This window comes from Pelecanus crispus, chromosome 3 (genome assembly GCF_030463565.1).
Source record: "Pelecanus crispus isolate bPelCri1 chromosome 3, bPelCri1.pri, whole genome shotgun sequence".
In the NCBI taxonomy this organism is placed as follows: domain Eukaryota; kingdom Metazoa; phylum Chordata; class Aves; order Pelecaniformes; family Pelecanidae; genus Pelecanus; species Pelecanus crispus.
The window spans coordinates 7,619,093-7,638,665 of NC_134645.1; the positions used below are offsets into that span (position 1 = coordinate 7,619,093).

General features: G+C 41.6%; 1 protein-coding gene across 1 annotated transcript in view; it reads left to right on the top strand.

Annotated features, from left to right (window-relative positions):
• The first annotated feature begins 960 nt into the window (after window positions 1–960).
• Window positions 961–19,573, top strand: part of SPTLC3 (serine palmitoyltransferase long chain base subunit 3) — an 86,231-nt gene continuing 67,618 nt past the window's right edge. The window contains exon 1 of the mRNA XM_075707990.1: window positions 961–1,074. Coding sequence (XP_075564105.1) covers window positions 961–1,074 — 114 coding nt within the window. The remainder of the gene's footprint in view (window positions 1,075–19,573) is intronic.

The window sequence follows — 19,573 nt, forward strand, 5'->3', positions numbered from 1 at the left end:
GGTTCAGCAAAGACAATGTATGTGAGTATTTCCACAATCAATAGACTCTTCTCTTAAAAGCAAGGAGGTATGTTAGTCCTGCTTAGTAGTTTCACGTGTGATTAAAGCCTGACGTGTTTTAAAACTAAATTAATCAAATTTATAAAAGTCCATTTCTCATTAATTATAATAGCATGCCATTTATCCCATTACTGGCCAAGCTGAGTTTAAAGGGACAGTTCACTCTAGTAAACAGCTGTGCATGCATCTGTAGAATAGGGCCAAATATATTGTTTCTAACTCTAGAGAAAATTTCAATTTAATACTAAAATGCTTTCTATTTCCTTGCAGGGTTAATGTGGTGTCTATCACGCTACCTATATAAGAAGAGATTAAAAAAAAGAAAAAAAAGTTGTTCTGCTCAGCGAAATACTACTTTTTTTCAGCCAATATACTCATGCAAGATGAACCGTGTAATTTTAAAGTTTATGCTGTTTTGATTTCCAAAACATTTTATTACTCTAAATGGAGTAACGTAGCTCTACATTGAGTGTAATCAGGAGAAAAAAATGTAGTGTTCCTTACTGGGAGATATTTAAGAGGTAATATATCTTTAAGTGTCTCCACCTCTGAATCCACCCACTTCTTGATAGCTGCAGCAGTCTTGTTGACTCATAGAAGCTGTGTTCCTACAATAGCCAGCAATGAGCAGTATTTTTCAGAGATTTTTTAAGAGCACACCTCCTGCTATGTATTTCGCGTTCTAGCTTGCCGGGGCTGAAGGTGTATGAAAGAAACAGTTTTAAGTTTCTAAGATATTGCAAAAGATAGTTCCTCCTCTCATCCCGGAAAATCCTGACGGACCAGTTGGATACCTTTCAGGCCTTAACCAAGAACTTTATCTGCTCGTCCCACTGTCTTTTTTACAGTAGAAAGACCTGAGACATCCTTAAGAACTGAGAATCTGACTAATTTAAACAGATGGCTAATCCCAGTGCTGTCTGCAATGGACATCTACATCATCATCATCAGAAACAGAATAACCTCTTAAAAAGTGGAATCTATAAGAAAAATGGAATTACCAAAGGAATGAAGGTAAGTTTTAATTGTTTACCCTAATTGCCTCAATATTGGAAACAAATAGGTAGTCACAACATTACTTATTAAGCTAGTTTTATGGCGGTCTGAGTCTCCATTGAGCAGGTTGTATGGATTAGGCTTGTGTGTTAAGTTTTATAATCTTGGGACCTGAAGCTGCTTTTTTTCCTATTATCCTAAACTGCAGTGAGAGTTGTGAATGCTCGTGCAAATACTGTTGGTCCTGTGGACTAACTAGCCTCTAGTTCATATCAAACACAACAAACACTTGCGCACTGAAATGTAGTAGTCTCTTTCCAAAGATTAACTGATGGGGGAGTTGACTTTGCGATGTATTAATCACTAGTGGAAAGCTGTTTTATCAACTTAAAGTGTGTGTGGAGTGGTTTTTAAAGTGTGATTTATTGCTGTACAAGAATAGCCAAAAAAATGTAGGCAGGGGAAGCTGTCTTTTCTTGACGTTTACCTTACTGCAATGTTAGTTTAACTGATGCCTGCACTTTACTGATGCCTGCTCTCCAGCCTTGTACTGCTTAAAATCCAAGTCAGTTTACTTAGGATTTTCTCAAGCTGTTCTCTTTGAAACCAGCGCTTCTCATTTATGTGAATGTTCTGTAGAGCAGTTGACACGTAGCATCCTAAGGAATGAACTGCAAAACCGAAGGTATGCTTTTGCCAAAAGAGCCCAAATCTTAAATGTTGTCTGTCTGCGATACCTGTTCTGTCTGGGAATGTACTGTCTGTCTTGAAGTGTCCTAATTCTGGATCTTAATGTGATCATTAATAGAAAGTCTTGTAGTGACTAGGAGAAAGCTGGATTTAGAGCATAGTATGACGGTGAGAGAGGGATGGAGAAGGTTGGTTTTGGAGCCTGAGCGCTCACCTGACCATCCCTGTTGAAAGCTTTAGACAATGACTGTGGTGAAGGCTCCGCTGTTTTACAAATAAACTGCTATCTTATATCTTTCTCTAAACGGGGCTCTCACACACCTAGCACTCTAATGAAGGCACGCCCAGTGTCATGCTTAATGATTGTCTGGCTTTAGGTGTCTCCCTTGGTATGGGTGTTTCCCAATCATTGGCTTGTGTAGGATGAGGAAAGCAAAAAAGCTTGTGCGATGATCGAAAAGGCCTTTCTTGGGATTTGCTTCCAGAAACCTAATCTAGCATCCCTTTATATATCACATATGTCTCATCATCATTTTATATATTAGCTATTTGCCACAATGATGTCTGAAATCTTTGTTTTCAGTTTGAGTGGCAAATTTCAAGGACTAAACCTTGGCATTCAGTTATTGTTAACCTGCTGCAAATGAGCAGTTTTGAAAGCAGTAGACTCCCAGGAGGGGATTAATTAGGATTTCCTCCTTAATAGGAAAGATATGGCTAGAGAAGTAAAGTAGAATATTGCTGAGAGTGAGCAAAAAAGAAATAAAGATTGGCCTGAAAGGGGTGACAAAGAAATTAAGGAAATGTTAGTAGATATACCTGCTAGATTAGTGAAGTCTTACAAGCACCATATGGTTGGAGGAGAAGGGGTTTTACCCTGCTGTGTGGCATGTGAAAGAAGCACTGAACCACTGGTAAATACCATCCATGGCTGAGGAAGTGAAGCCTTAGAAAGTTCAGGAGGCTTATCAAAGGCAGATTTGGTAAGTCTGGGTCTAGCACTGTGTTCCGAATTACATACCATTTCCCCTCTCTTCCTGCTTCAAACACAGATTGGGAAAGAAGGAAACAATAACAGAGAGTCCTGTATGAACCAGGAATCTCATTCCTGGCAGGAATCTCCCCATTCCTGTCTGGTGTGTTTCCCCGCCCCAGCTGCCTCACCCTGTTCAGTACTTATGTTTTATCCTATTTTACAGGAACAGATACTGTTCCTTCCTACCTGCTCTGTTTACATGGCTTACTGCTGTAGGTGTGCGACTTCACACAATCTTCCAGTGTGTTTATATTTGCAACACCTCGCTGAGGTGTGCTTCCCACTTTACAGCTGGGATCTGAGGAGCAGGGAATATGGCAGCTGGGTGCACAAGGAAGCCTGTGCAGGAACCAGACCCAGGTTTGTCATGATTCCAGTCATCCTCCTCCCTTCTTCCTCTTTTGCTCTTTCTCCACTTTGCCCCGATTTTCCCTAACACTGACACACACACCCCCCTATGTACTTTACTGCCTATTCAGTAAATTAATTCACCATTGAACACTTTACAGAGGAGGGGAAATACAGTGCTAGGATATTCAGGGGACATGACTGATGATGCTGCTTCTAGCACTTGAGACTTGTGGCAGTTCTGAAACTCCTGGGGTTAGTTACAGCTGTATGACTTTGCAAGGAGGGGAGGAAGGAGATGTGCTCTGGTTTGAGAGGCAACTGGTGGTCCAGAGGCTGCAGCAAGGGCATAGCACAGTGAAGGCTTCCAGGCCAGGAATATGTAGCAACAGTTGCATGCAATTGACTGACTAGAACATCAGGCTTTGCAGAAATCAGCTCCATAAAACGTTTTTTCTAGGGAGCCCACTGGAAGCACTGGCTTCAGGAAATGCTGACTTTGGAAACACTGCTTTTGAAAACACTGGCTCAGGAACAATATGTTTTGCATCTTAATGATGTAAGAACATTTTGTGTGTCTGTGTGTGCATGACAGAAATAGAGAAGAAATTCTGATACAGCAAAACCCCCACGTTTCCGAAGAAAGGATTTTGTTTAATGGGTTCGGGAAGGTAATTAGGGATGATCAAGTGTGGGGGAGTAGGAAGGCTCTCTTTGCTTCTAGCAATCTGTGGCATACCAAGGACAGGAAAGGAGGTAGCTGGCTGATAAAGAAGCAGTGAAGCATCCTACCAGAAGAGAAACTGTTGCTTTTGGGGAAGAGATATACCGCTTTGGGGTGGGACTGCTTGTTTGAATAGCTTCTGTGATTATTTTAAGTCTGACTCACTCAATTGTAGCTGATAGCACAGACTCTCATGTAGTAATGGACACCAGGCCTAACCACGTCCCCACAACCATGCTGCATCCTTGCATTCATGGGAAGTTGGGCCACAGTAAGAGCTTTGGGAGGTGGGTTGTGGGCCACGTCTTCCACTTCATTAGTGCTTGTAGCACAGGCAGATGCTTTGTGTTCTTTCAGAACCTGTAGCCTGGACTTGCCTTTATCCAAAGCACAGTTCAATAGCTAACCTATTTATTTATGTAACGGTAGAAGCCAGGAGAAGGTTTTTTCCTAGAGATGGTTTCTTTTGCCGTTATATTGCGGTTGATTGGGTGTCAACTGTAGGGGACACTGGATTTTTAATACAACAAATATATTTGACCAGTGGAAACATTTTTTTCCTACAGTACACATGCAACAATTTTATTTCTTTGATAGATCATTTCCTTAGATGCCTTAGAAAGGCTCCAAGACAGTATAAAGCTATTTGCAAAATCATTTTTTTCTGCTCTGCACTGAGAATGGCAATAGCTTGGAAGAAACTTACAGTGAACAAGACTACAGCCTTTTACAGGGCTTTCAAGCTCCTTTCTGAAAGCAAGAAAGTGCCTGGAATGAGATCAAACCCGGTAACATCTGCCACACTTATTTGATAGCCCAAAAATGTGATAGCCTCCAGCATTTGGGGGCTGTAAAATTCAGAAGCTGATTACATTTACCCTCTGTCCTGTGACATCTGGACCTCCTCCTAACTGTTCTACTCCGCTATTGATTCAATACTCCAGCAGCCAGTCTCGGTCCCTTCCATGCTTTTGGCTCCCCTGCTTTTCTTCCTCTCCTTTCTGCGCTACAATGTCACTTACTCCGCAGTGAAGATCTTAAAGGAAACATTGATTGTTTAAAGAGAGAGTCATGAAAGGACTATGCCATGCAACTGTTCTCATAGGAATAATTTTCTTGTATGTTGTAAATGCCCCCGTAATTTCTTTGTGCTCTGTCCTCTCACATATATAGGTAGCATTTACTTTGTGTGCTTTTGCAGTAGTTAGTATAACTGGGGCATTTTGGATGCAAACTCAATATAAATGTTAATGACTCCTGCAGGGAAAAAAATAAGCTAATTCCCACAGAGTCATGCAATAAGGCTTATTAATAAGAGAAGAGAAAGGAGGGAGGGTTAAGGCTGATCAGACTACAGCCTTTCCAAATGTTTGCAGCCTCAGCTGTGCAACCATAATGATCTACCAACAGAATAATTTTTTTCTGAAATATCTTCATTTTTTGGTGTTGCTTTGGGTAAAAACAAACAGAAAAGAAACTTTGTTGGCCCCAGCCTGTTTCACCTGCAGCACCCAAGCCTTTTGGACCTGTGCCATTCTGCATGTATTAGTGGAAAGTGCAATCGTCATAAGCCTTCTGGGTTTCAGAGCTGTAGTGACAGCAGGAAGATACTGAGATTTGGTTTCCATTCAGAGTTCTCCACAGATTACTACATCTGTTGCTTCTGTGGCACCACAGACATGACCTCCTCATCCTCAGTTCCTGCCTTCTCTTCTTCTTGGTTTCGAGCCCCAGAAATTCATTGCTTTGCACCAGCACTCTCGGCTAATAATCACAGGTCTCAGATCCACACCCTTGTTTCTGTCATCTACCCTGCTATGTGATGAGCTCAATGCATTGGAAGCAGGAAATGTTGAAGATGTCTTTCTGCAGACTGAGATGTGACCGGTGTGTAGGCACATGTAACAGTCAACGACTCTTGTAGCAATGCTTTAAGTGTGTTGCATGAGACTTTACATGCAAGATTAGAGATGTTTCACTTAGCACAATAAGTAAGTTTCCAGCAGGGCTGGAGTCACTATCCTGTTAACACCTGGTGTGCTGGCTTTGGCTGCGGTAGAGTTTTCTTCATAGTATCTAGTATGAGGCTATGTTTTGGATTCATGCTGGGAACAGTGTTGATAACACAGGGATGTTTTAGTTACTGCTGAGCAGTGCTTACATAGAGTCAAGGCCTTTTCTGCTTCTCACCCCACCCCACCAGCGAGCAGGCTGGGGGTGCAGAAGAAGCTGGAAGGGGACACAGCCGGGACAGCTGGCCCCAACTGACCCAAGGGATATTCCATACCATATGATGTCATGCTCAGCATATAAAGCTGGGGGAAGAAGAAGAAAGGGGGAGATGGTTGGAGTGATGGCGCTTGTCTTCCCAAGTAACTGTTACATGTGATGGAGCCCTGCTTTCCTGGAGATGGCGGAACATCTGCCTGGCAATGGGAAGTAGTGAATGAATTCCTTGTTTTGTTTTGCTTGCTTGCGTGGCTTTTGCTTTACCTCTCCCCCATCCCACCGGGGGTGAGAGAGCGAGCGGCTCTGTGGTACTTAGTTGCCAGCTGGGGTTAAACCATGACATCTGGAAATCTCTGAATTCAGGGAATTAAATTTTGGAAGTTTAAGCCATGACAAAAATAGCATGTATTGATTTGTTTTGGCTTGAATGTCAGGTCTTTAAGGACAGCCTCCTCTTAGCACAAGAACAGCTCATCCTTATACTCGTGAAAACAAGTAAATGTATCAGGAGACTGGCTTAGCTAACCAGGTAACCCATGATTGAGCTCCAGTGCAAAAAAGCAGTATACAAGAGATGGAAGCAGGAATGGGCTATGAAAGAGGAATTTTGAAACATTGCTGGGGCATGTAGGGATGGTATTAGGAAAGCCAAAGCTCACCTGGAGTCAACATTTGCAAGGGACATCAAGGGAAGCAAAGAAGAGCTTTTACTGCTACATTAGTAATAAATTAATAAACATGGAAAATGTAGCCCATTGCTGAATGGGGTGGGTGACTTAGTGACTGCAGATGCAGGTGAGGTTGAGGTACTCCATGCATTCTTTGCCTCAGTTTTCACCAACAGTCTTCCAAGCCTCTGTGTCATCAAAGTACCAGTGATGGAAGAAGATTGAGTCATGGATCTCTTGAGAAATCTCAACCCATACAAGTTCATGGGACCAGAAGGGAAGCATTCAAGTGTGCTGGCTGATGTCATAGTGATATCACACACTATCATCTTTGAAAGGTCGTGGATATCAAAGAATATCCCTGATAACTTAAGAAAGGCAAATGTTCCAGCTGTCTTCAAAAGATAGATCATTTCTAGCAAAGATTGTTTCTGGGAGCATAGAGAGGAAGGTGATTGGAAATAGCAAGCATGAATGTACCAAAGAAAAATGATGTTTGACTTGCTGATTGTCTTCTATGACAAAGTGACTAAATTTGTGAATGAGGGGAGAGTGATGGATGTCATCTACCTTGACTTTAGCAATACTGTCCTTGTATGCTACCTGGGACGTTACGGTCTTCATGGGTAGACTACTATATGGGTTAATAACTGGCTGGATCATTGGGCTCAAAGGGTAGTGATTAATGGTTCATACTTTGCCTGGAGGCTGGAGAGATTTCATATATGGGGGGAAAAGAAAAGTCGAGATGCAGATAACAGCACTGGGACATGTTGCTCTGGAGCCTCCATCATGGAGGCTTTCAGGACCCTGCTGGGCAAAACCCCGAGCACCCTGCTGGGAATTTGGTGTTGACCTGCCTTTGACCAGCTGCAGGCCTATCCAGTCTAAGTGAGTCTGTGACCCTTTAGTGTAAGGAGGCAGCATTTCTCTGGTAAGAGTCAGCTGCAGGGATCTAAAAATGGACAGAATTGTTGCAGAACCCCAGTGGGGCTTCTGTGGGTAATTACCTGGCAAGAAGCTTATTCTTGCTCAGTAGAGGTAATTAGTAAAAGAAAGCCATGAAGGGGCTAGTTCCATTGCCTGTCTACTTATGTCCCTTCAGCATGAGAATTAATTACCTTTGCAAGCTGTAAGTGGCAGCCTAGCTTTCAGAAACAAGTAAGGTAATACACATTTTCTACCTGCTATGTCGGCGAGGGACGTAGCTGGCTGTGTTCCATTGCAGAAGCATATTCATGAATATACTGGGCAGAATGATAGGATAATGGCTGCTTAGGGACTGTCTGGGTCTCTATGTGAGCCGGCACAGGCAGGATGCAGGAAGAACCGCAACACCATGGATGAAATGCAAAGAGTAAATTTATTATCATTACCTCACCAACCAGGGGATTCCTGAAGCAGCACCCGGGCAGAGGCACACAAGCAGGGACACAGGCACTGCGGAGCTCGGTCCATGCTAGAGGATCACCAAACCTGCTGTTTTCGCCTGCATTTCAGGGATTTGCAGAGGCGTAGTTTACCACTGTGCTTTGTTCTTTCCCACAGCAGGACAGGAATCTCAAGCATGTTCAATAGGGTGCCTCTAAGTCTATCACAGGGCCTATGTTATCGAAACACAGATGTTCTACTTGACCAACACACAAGGCTAAACAACAATTAGTATGGGGTATGTGTTTTTCTACACCTCAGCTGCAGGTCACTTGAGCGTGTTTATAATCCTCCTCGCCAATCTCCCGTTATTTTCCCACAGTCTCTATAAAACCTGACTTTTCACCAGAAAAATGGTTAACATCGTGCTGTCTCTCACAGCTTGCTGTTTGCAAGCGTGCGGTGGTGATTCAAATCCTGTTTTACAGGGTACTAGACAACCATAAAGAGCCCTTAATTTATCATGATATGTAGGTCTGTTTCTGCTGCCAACAGACGTATGAACTCTCTCATGGATTAGTATTTTTTAATTTCTTTTTAAAGAAAATTAACTTTTGTTGTGGCTAGGACTGTGGCATTAACCAGTAAATCAGGAAATTAAATTTCCCTACAGTGACCAGTGGCTCAGCCAGAGAATTCCTTCCATTCCTGGCAGCTAATTTTTCCACAGAAAACACTTTCAGAAAGCAACCAAGCCAGAAGTTTTGTGAGGCTATTGTCTGAGAGAGTTATCATTGTGGGATGGATGTTTAACTGGGAAGAAAAACATGATTTAAAGAGAAGAGCAGGCAGCAGGAATCAGTAGTAATGTGTGCCGCAGCAGGAATCAGTAGTAACGTGTGCCAGACTGAGGAATACCTGGAGCATTTCACACTTTAAGATGTATTAATTCAGCCAGATAGCTAGAGCATTGTTGTGGTTTCAGCTAGGATAGAGTTAATTTTCTTCCTAGTAGCTGGCAGAGTGCTGTGTTTTGGATTTAGGATGAGAAGAATGCTGGTAATACACTGATGTTTTAGTTGTTGCTAAGCAGTATTTATACTAAGTCAAGTACTTTTCAGCTTCCCATACTCTGCCAGCGAGGAGGTGCACAAGAAGCTGGGAGGGGGCACAGCCAGGCCAGCTGACCCAAACGGGCCAAAGGGACATTCCATATCATATGACATCATGCTCAGTACGTAAGCTGGGGGGAGTTGGGTGGGGGCCAGCGATCACTGCTCTGGGACTGGGCATTGGTCGGCAGGTGGTGAGTGGTTGCATCACTTGCTTTTCCTGAGTTTTATTTCTCTCTCTCTTTGTTACTCTCCTTTTGATTACAATTTATTGTTATTATATTTTATTTCAATCATTAAACTGTTCTTATCTCAGCCCATAAGTGTTCTCACTTTTACTCTTCCAATTCCCTCCCCCATCCCACTGCAGGGCGGGGGATGAGCAAGCGGCTGTGTGGTGCTTAGTTGCTGACTGGGTTAAAAACCACGACAAGCATTCAGTGAGATACCTTTGGTATAAAACTGTGAGGTGAAGAACTGAGTTTCCAGGGCAGATACCATCTATGTGCACCCATGTCTTCAGCACAAAGTAACATTTAACCCTGTTCTGGCCAGGTGACTTTCTCCCTCCTGAAGTATTTTGAATTTCTCGGAGAACATGCAGTGTAGATGTAACACAGCAAAGCTTTGTCTGTTCTTCTGATCATCTCAGTCTTTTTGGAAATTATTCAGCTGTATCCTTTCCTTCATTCATTTGGCCAAGCACAGGCTTTGGGATGTGCTCTGTCATTTCCCTCTCTTCCAAAAAATCTGGTTTTTCCCCTCAGCCTTCCAAGAAGTGAGGATTCACTTAGCAACAAGAATACAGAAAGACAGATTTGTGGTGAGGAGCTGAGACTTGTAGCCATTTCAGCTGACATCATGCTGCACTCTGCTTCCTCCAGGAACTTCCATTTGAGTTTCTGCTTCCCTGTTGCTGATGATGATTCATGTGGTCTGATGAGCTGCCATACGTCCCTCTCTGTGACTCACATATGCTATCAGAGACTTCAACCTGGCTAATCTTTTCACAGTCACAAAGCTGTCAGCCTACACATGGAATCACAGTGGCCATTTGTACATTCTTGAGCTTCCTGGGTCTGTTCTGCAAGGGAGTGCCTCAATCTGTCCCTGTATTTCAATTTCCTGTCCATTCCTTGTGTCTCCACAAAACTTCGTATTTGTCTTCTGAAAGGAACATTTCTCCCTCTCTAGTCCCCAGGTTGCACTTCCTGAAGGTAAAGGTAGCTGTGATCAGGCGTTTGTGCACACTGTTGTGGGGGACATCTGTAAAAATCAACCAAGCCACTGCCAGGATAGAGGTGTTTCCACCCAGTCCTAGCAGCCATGTGTCAGGGGCTGTAGTGATTTAGATGGGAACCTTGGAGGCCAGGGAATATAACTTGAGAAATAAATTTAAGGCTACCTGTGCTTGTCACATTGTACCTCATTGAAAGAACCCCAGCCCTATGATCTGATCAAATATGTCTCCTGCTCGGGCCACCTGCTGATTGGCCTCGAAGTTTCAGGTGCTACACAGATACCAACACCAAACAACGAAACAATTCAAAGTGAATGAGTTTTTGTTGAAGGCATTTCGTGGTCCAAGAAAGCATTTGAAAAATCAGTATATTTTCCCGACTTTTTAAGATCATATTAATTTAAGTTCATGAGTTTGAGCTTTTGAACTTCCAGCAATCTCTTGACATCGGGTATGTGCAAAGGGAACATTTTACTTTGGCACAAAAATGTGTGTTTGCATGTTGTATTTTCTTTATACAAGGCATTGGTCTCCTGTGCAATTTTTTCCTTGCATCATTGTTATATAAACAGCTTTTTTGTTTGCATACGTGGGTGGTAAGATTGTTTGGGAGGTTCTAGCAAGTACCAGGGTGTGTTAATCCCAAAGGAGGAAATCTTCTTGGGTTTTTACTGTTTTGTTTTGATCACAAAGGAAACAAATCCTGTTCAAACTCTTTTGATGCAGTCTCCACCCCTTTTCCTCTCTTCTAATCACAATCATCCTTCACCTATGGGCCATCATCCTCAGTTTCTTTTCACTTGCCTTAGGTTATAAAAGAACCAATAGTGCGATTTTTATAAACCTTTAAGTATTGGATTGGTGCATCTGTGGGTGGACATATATGGGGTGTTACAAACTAGATTCTGCTTTCTGTGTGTTTACAGCCCAGTTTCATCCTAGGTTAAGAAACACAAAATTACTTCATCAAATAATCGAGGAAGAATCCCACATGGGTGGAACTTGTCTGTTAGTAATTTTTGGCTTTCAATACATTTCTTAACGGTGTCTCTTCAAGTTGAACTCAGAACCTTTGTTTCTAAAATCTAATTCTTGCCCATAACAAAGCAGGAACAAGTACAGATTCCGAAATAGAAATGAGCATTTGCCAAAATCTACACCTTTTAAAGAAAAAAGGTAAAATTTTTGGTTTTCATTTTGTGACAAGTATGCTCTTGATATATGCTGAGTCTAATTGCTTGTTCTTAAAATCTACACATGTTTTCAAGGGATAGAAAGCTTATCAATTCTGTAATCTGTGTTTATTTTCAGAGGTACATTAATGGGAGTGGTATGTTGATGTGCAGTACTGTGAAATGTTGTATATGCTGTGTGCATTAGTAAGACTTGGCAAAGTAATTATCAGTTTGTGTCTTGAGACACAGGACATGTGCTTTGGGAACTGAGGAGCAGCTTTAATAAATTTCAGTTTCACCTTGGGTTAAACATTTTGTCCCAGGAGAGGTGTAAGTTATTGCATTCCCGAAAAGGAATTAATTGGCCTCCTCACATCTCTTGCTCACCAGTGAAAGCTAAAGAAATAAAATTCTGAAAAAGATGACTGTCTTTAACCAGAGATGTACAGGATCGAGAAGGGCTGCAAGGAGGCTGTCCTGTTTTCGTATGTCTGTTGTAAGGGTGGATAGCTGAGCAGGCTGACCCCAAAGTCCTGGCCTTTGGGCATTGGCACTCAGTGTAGAAACCTAGCAGAGGACTTGTTACAGCAGCAGTTTTCAGCATAATGTCATGTCTACAAGATCCTTCCATCTCCGTCCATGTGCGATGTCTTCCCAAGCACACAGGTTCACCAGTCCATTTCCAACAAGCTTTTCTCTGCACTTCATTAGAGTCTGGGCTTCTCCTAAATTTCTGTTGTGACAGGACAAATCTCTTCTCTTTATTGTCTTACTATATAAAGGAAGTCCTGTTATCACCTCTTTGATTTGGTAAATAAATCACTGTGGCTTTTGCATTAGAGATCCATTTCTGGGGAATACGCAAGAGTGAAAGTCAACAGACTCTCTGCTAGTAATGAACAATACGGCGCTACCAAGCATGACAGATCAAAAATGGAGCTCTGTCAGCTTCCATCTCACCTGCAACCCAAAGTATCAATTAATTGATGCTTTTGAAAATGTGGGTATGAATTTCTTTATGCTTTCAGCACAGCATAATTAAATCAAGCAAATCAGAAGGTAAAAATCAGCTTTACCCATCAATATGTATTAGGAAAATATTTTAAAATTTGCAGAGATAAAGTACTATTAGTAGTTTTTTATATCCGTGATTCAGTATAACTGGAGAACTTTTGAAAACTTCTCACATGTGGGCTGAGAATTACATAGGTTTATGTAAGTGAAGCGAAGCATGTTTTTATTTGATTTTGTCATCATCAGAGACTTCAGCTTTTTTGATGGTTTCAGTGTGTACCCGATGAGAAACAAAGCTTTGTAATCCTGTCATTTTGTTATAAAGATGTTAACATTTACAGGAAACAAAATTAAAACATCAGGTAAGCATGCTTATTTTTATTTCCTGCTGAACACTTTATAGGTGTCAAAAACATAGGTGGTTGTATGAGGGGGGGAAAAAACCCCCACCTACGTAGTTTGTTCTTTCAGCATAGTAGCATTATACAATATCGGTTGGTTTTGGTCTCGTTTCCTATAGAAACTAGACTTTTTTGGTGATACTGTCTGTCTGTCAACTCCTTAACAACTTGTGAACTAGTCAGTCATTTTCAGTCAGATTTGACAAAGGCATATCATCCACTCTTTCCTTAAAGTAGGCAGCTGGGCACAGGAGAAAGGCCCTGCACGTTCCCTGTTGAAAGAGAAGCTGCAGTGTGAACTAATTCCTCCAGTCCCCTGGAGCATCTGCAGTACAAAGGAGATTTGATCTACGTCCTAAATAAGAAGGAAGTTTCTGTCAGTGTGTTGCTTTATTTGACACCAAAGTCAGTCAACATGAGACACACATAGAAACCCAGAATTTATTATTCTCAGAGTACTCTGTTTACTTCTGCTCTAACTCATTTCTGCATGGTGCATACCTATCATTGTATTTCTCTGAAATTTATTTAGTCTATAAACTTTCTGAGATAAAGACTTTATTTTCTGTCCTGTTCTTGTAAAATACATGGTACATATAGGAGCAATATCTATTAAGCGTACCTTCATTCACAGGGGTTTTCATCAAAGTCTTCCCACTTTTTCAAATATCTATGATTTGTTATCAGTATTGTGTAAAGCGGTTGACCTATCTCCTGTTCTAGTTGCTGCTAGTAAGTCAGGATAGAAAAGTGTATTTTGGTCTCATTTCTTATGGGACATTTCCCCTCCACCAGTCTATCTGCAGATGAAACTTGCTCAAGTTAAATGTTATACTTACTGTTTTGCAGTAATTCAGTTCTAATTCAGCCATGCATCAGTTCCTCATCTTTAGAGGAGACTGGTTGAAAGGTGAGCAGATTCAAACTCATCATTGTCATCTGGCTGGTGTTTTTAACCATTTCACAAAGGCCGCATATTTTCAGTTCACCTCCTGTTGATCAAGCATCTCACCTACTCAGCAATGGCATTCTAGTGGGAGCTGTATTTCAGGACATCAGCGTAAAGACAGGAATGGAACAGATGCAAACCTCTCACTCTGCGACAGGTAGTTTCTGTAAGCTTGGGCTGAAGATTGATGGTTAGGCATTTTAGAGAGCTTTGACTACTTCTTCCTTGAGATTTACGTGATCATCATTAGAATATTTTGGTTTTCAGGGCTACCTGTAGGATAACTTGAATAGTATGGAAAGCCTGTTAAAGAGCTTTTAACCAAATATCCAAGAAAGGCTTCTGCCTTAAAAATGTAGTCTAAAAGACTGGCAGAAGACAGTTTGAGGGTTCTTTAGGTTTCTTGTTATTTTGAGTGATGTTTTTCTGGGGAAGCTAATCAAAATATCTCTGCACCCTCACACTTCTCAGTAAGTAACCACCATGGCTGAGTGACAATAATTTGTTTGCAGACTTCACTGTCTGTTGCTTATTCCCCTCTTCCTTTTTTCCAGCCCCATACATCTTCCTGGCTTACAGCTAACATTTCAAGGCTACATTTAGTCACTGTTGCAGAGTGTGTTGCATTCTTGGTTATGCTACGTGCCCACTTAGCTGTGTGGCCAAAAAACCAGCAATTTCCCACAAGACTCACACAGGGTTTGCAATGCAATATTTCAGCAGAGGCATGAGAGATGGGCATCGATCACATGTAGGCAATCGTATTTGCCAACTATACCTTCTTGGAACAGGAAACAGCTTTACCTATGAGATCACGATGACCAACAGAGTTACCAAGCCTGATGATAAATCTCCTCGCACAATTTCTTGAAATTTGTGGTAGAGGCAAATGAACCAGTATTACTTTCTATGCTCTTGGACAAAGAACTTTTTTCTTAACTTGAAACAACTGCCCGAGTCTTGTTTCTTTAGCCATGAATAAAACAAGCAGACACACCTGTACTTTATCTGTTCACATGTTCTGGCAGATCATTGCAAAACTGAACAGTAGTTTGTGATTTTAGGAGGTTTTTTCAGCCTGTATTGTTCAACATGTAAGATTTAGCAGAGTTCATAAACAACACCGTTTTAACAAATGAGTAGGTAAGAACATTGCCAGGACTTTGAAACATTCTGTGTTTTGAAAAGAGAATTAAATTGGGGGGGGAGTCAAAACTGCACACACATGCAAGACATTGGAAGGGAAGGATGTCCCTAAAGCTGCCAGAGATAGGTCCTTATGTATGGCTACTGGTCACTTTTGGAATAGGAAAATTAATTCTCTAGCTGCATAGTATCTAATTTATCTAATAATGGTTAGTTTCACATATTCCGATTACTCATCAGCTAGATACAAAGCCATGTATGTCATAAGCCAAGCAGGTTGCAGTTATAAATAAACAGTTTGGTTTAGGTCCCACTTTCACATCTGTTATGAGAAAAGCATACTCGTCGATAAGACATACCTGCCTGACACAATTTCTAATTATTCAAGTGGCAATATTAGGGACAAAGAATCATAGTTGAACTTTTGTAACTCCTTCTCACTTTCAAGTCAAGGTCAGTAAAATCTGTATTAGTCAATGGAAGGGACAAAGAGCTCTCTCACAGGTGACAATTGGCCAGTCGGTGGAAATGGGTCAGTGAGATAAAGCAGTGGTTGAACTGGAGAGTCTGGCTTGCTTGGTTGTCCGGAGGAGCGAGCTGCATGCAGCAGTGTGGTAGTGCTTATAGTGCTCGGCTGGAGTGAGGTGGAGCTGCCTGAGGGAGCAAAATGCACTGTGAGAACTATGTCAGGGGAGTGCCGAGCTCGCTGGGGGTGCCGGCGTAGCCAGAGGCTAGAGAGGGAAAGCCAAGAGGAGGTGAAAGGTGGATGGGTTGGGCTTGTGGCAGGTGATGTCAGCCAGGATGAAGGCAAGGAACCAAGGGGAAGGAATGGCGTGTGGAGAGGAAGATGTAGATCTGTAAGCAGCTGCAATCTCAAAGGAATGAAGCTGATTTTCCCCCCCCCTTCCTCTTTTTGCAAATAGCAAAGAAATAGGACTGACAAGCAGATAGCCACAGAAACATGAACTATTTCACAGCCAGCATGTGTACTGACTAACATGTAGTGCTCTGAAATGAAATACCTTAGTTTTGACTGAATGTTTAGTTAAAACAAAAGCAGGAGTGCTTGCTGTGGCTGCTACTGCCAGCTTTTTACCATACTCCCATTAGGAGAATTCTAGCATAGCCTTTTTTGTAACCGTTTGCAACACCCTTGCTCTGTTCGTCTGGGATAGTAAGAGTGCTTTAATCCATTTTGTCATACATTCTTCAAGAACATACTTAAATTTTACAATTTGCTTTCCAAATCCAAAACTGGGCTGTAGTATTTCTGAGGAAATGTGATCTCCTCTGCAGTATGTCTCTTAAGATACCAGAAGCAGTTTTGAGGGCTGTGTGGACTGAGATGGATCTCAGAAAATGAGGCTAGAATTGCAGGTTTTTGTGTAGGAATGCAAGCCTTCCACATTATTCTACCGAGGTTTGTAACACAGGAAAATGTTGGTAACACTTAGCTCTCATTCACTACAGACACACAGGGACGTATATGGAATTCCAAAATAATTCAACTCTGCTTTGCAAACTAGGCGGTCAGATTTTTTGAATGGCTCCCACAGAAAATAAAAATCTTTCAAAATTCTGTGGTCTGTGATCCTTTCTCCTGGCAGCACAGGAATGCCTGTGTCAAATATTTTCCATTCTTGGCATGAATTTACCCCCCTAGAGGTTATGTTCTGTTTTAATGCAAATAATCTACATGGTGTGACGCACCTGAGTGAGGGTACTTTAAAGATTTGACATGGCATTCCAGTCAAGACATAAGTGTTAATCTGAATTTAAGCATAATTATATTTTTTTTTTTCTACACCTTCCTGTATAACTTCACTTAACACTGCACTGTCTAACAGTCGCATTTTCAGTTCTCTAGGCCTGGTGTAGGACCCAATCTTACTACTTGGCTGTCCTCAAGCAATTTTGGTATACAGTGGATAGATCTAGCCAAGCCTAACTTTTTGGTCAATGTGTCTATGGTAGAATCACAGTTTGGATACTCTTGTATTGTTCAGGGGTTTTTCTTTCAAAAAAACCGTGCTAATCTGTTTTGTTCATTAACAAAGAGGAGGATACTGGATTTTACCCCCATGCTTTGGTTTATAGTGATTCTGTGAGAATGAAGCAGCAGTGCATTTGGTAAAGCAAACCTGTAAGTAAACTACCTGAACACAGAAGAGTATTTGATATGAAATGATATAATCTCTCTGCATGCTTTTCTCCAACTCTTCTGAAATGAGCATAACTTTTTGTTGGTACCTTTCAAGGTCCCTCAGGGAAGCCAATGCCTTTTCACTGTACATTTCTATATCATTTCCACATGACAGCTCCAATGTACATGGCTGTACTGAGCACTTAGCTTAGTCTGAACTGCCTTAACCCTCCTTTCAGCCAGAAGGAGAACCCTCTCATTCATTTCTCTTTTAAATTGACTTAAAGCTCATAGTATGCTTTGGGGATTAGACTTGAACTGGATGGGGATATGAACTGCCATCCCTTCCTGTGTGGATGTAGGAGGGACTCAAGCCGGACCACTGCTCTGATTGAGCAGAGTCTGATTCCAGAGCCACTACCTCTTGCAGAGGGAAGGTACTGCCCAGGTACCTTGCTTTTGTAAAACTCAGCGTCAGGAAGCAGTTGGCAAGCCTGCCAGCTCCTGTACAAGCTGTGAGCCAGGAGCTCCTGCATGTCACTGAGGCAAGACCTTGCCTTCAGGCATTGCAGAAATCCCCTGCCACATGGACTGACTTACTACAGAATAAGGAGTGTAGCTTGGCAGCGGAGGGCATTATGTGTGATCTGCCAGCCTAGAGTGGAAGCACTGCTGGTTAAAGAGAAGAGTAAGAGACATCGTTGGAAACGTCATGTCCTCCCATAATTCAAGTGATTATTTAAACAGGTAACTCAACCTAATTACATAGTTTAGCCTTTGCAGCTGACAGCTCTGTTTTTCTGGAAGCAAGATTCATCTTTTTTAGAAGTTCTCTGGGGCCTTGTGCTGGTGCCCATAGCTGCATTTCTTAAGTACCGAGTTGTGCTTTCTTTGGAGCTCACAGTGCCTTAGCCATATTCCCCACTGATAGACCCTGGATTCTGCCTCATGAGTCCCTGCTGTTGAGTAGCTCTACCTGAGTTTTGTTCTAAGAGCTTCCACTTTCTTCCTCCTGAGCAGAATGCAGAAAAACAATTAAGATGTAGGAACTGCAGATAATGGTTTCCTATACTTTTTATTTTCCAGCAGCTGTTATGCTCTAAGAGATTAGCTTTGATCCACGAAAATTAAGAAAAAAAACAAAAAGGGGGGGGGGGGGGCGGGGAAGAGACAACCATACTATCTGGCATGAATTTGGTCCCCAAAGGGGAATATTCTTGAATTATGATGGCTATTCTGCATGTCCATCTTGTCATTCTTGATTTTGTATCAACTGATTTTTTTACACAGGCTAAAGTTATTCCATTAGTCCATAAGGGAGCTGTCAGGATGGGCACATAAAATTTCTTAAGTCAGTTTAGGATGATTAATTTCCTATATGAGAATGAGGGGAGTGCAGAGCTTCCTTCCCTGTGGAATAGGAAAGCATGTAAAACAAGGAGTTATCAGAGTATACTAGTATTCTTTCAGAATTCACTGTGAAGCATTATGTCTGAAACGTCTAAATGTTTACCTACAGGAGTGTCTCCTTAGGCAGATTTTGTGAGGAGTTTATGTGCATGAGACCTCAGGTAGTTTATTTTTTTTCCCCCACTGTAACTGAGCTTTATTAATTCTTTATCAAATGATTTGTACCATGAGACATGCTAATGAGATCATATTATTTTGCACATGTGGACATTCCTCAGAGGTAAGTGATATTTTTCTCTGCTAGATAGTAGGATGTAAGTATGTAGTTCACCCTCTCAGAGTAGTTAGTGGATCAACTAAAGTTGCCAGAACAAATTTGAGACCTCTCTCCACTGCAGTTGAGACACCTGCACGTTTTGTCATTGCTTGTTATTTGCTTTTTTGCACAAATATATTTGTATCAGCCATTATAGAAGGGCACAACATTAATCTTATGTTCAGGTTTGTAATTTTTTCTTTTTTTTTCACATGTGGAAGGGTAGAGGTGAAACATGAGGGCTTCTGGAAAAGGTTCATATTCTATGTGAAGTTTTACTGTGACCTGCCTATCGTGTATAACTTTAAACAACTTTTTTTTTTTCAGAAATATGAGACTTGTTTGTTTTACTAGTACTTTAAAATCTTTGCATTTTAATAGGTTTTAAAACTACATTCCTTTCTGAGAGAGAGAGCGCACCTTCCTTTTGGGTTTCGTTGACAATGGTCATATTTGAGAAATAAGGTTGGTGTTTGGGCATCTTCTGTCACTCCTCAAATGTGTCAGGTAGCTCAGGAGAGTGTATGGTTGATCAGAGCTTCAGC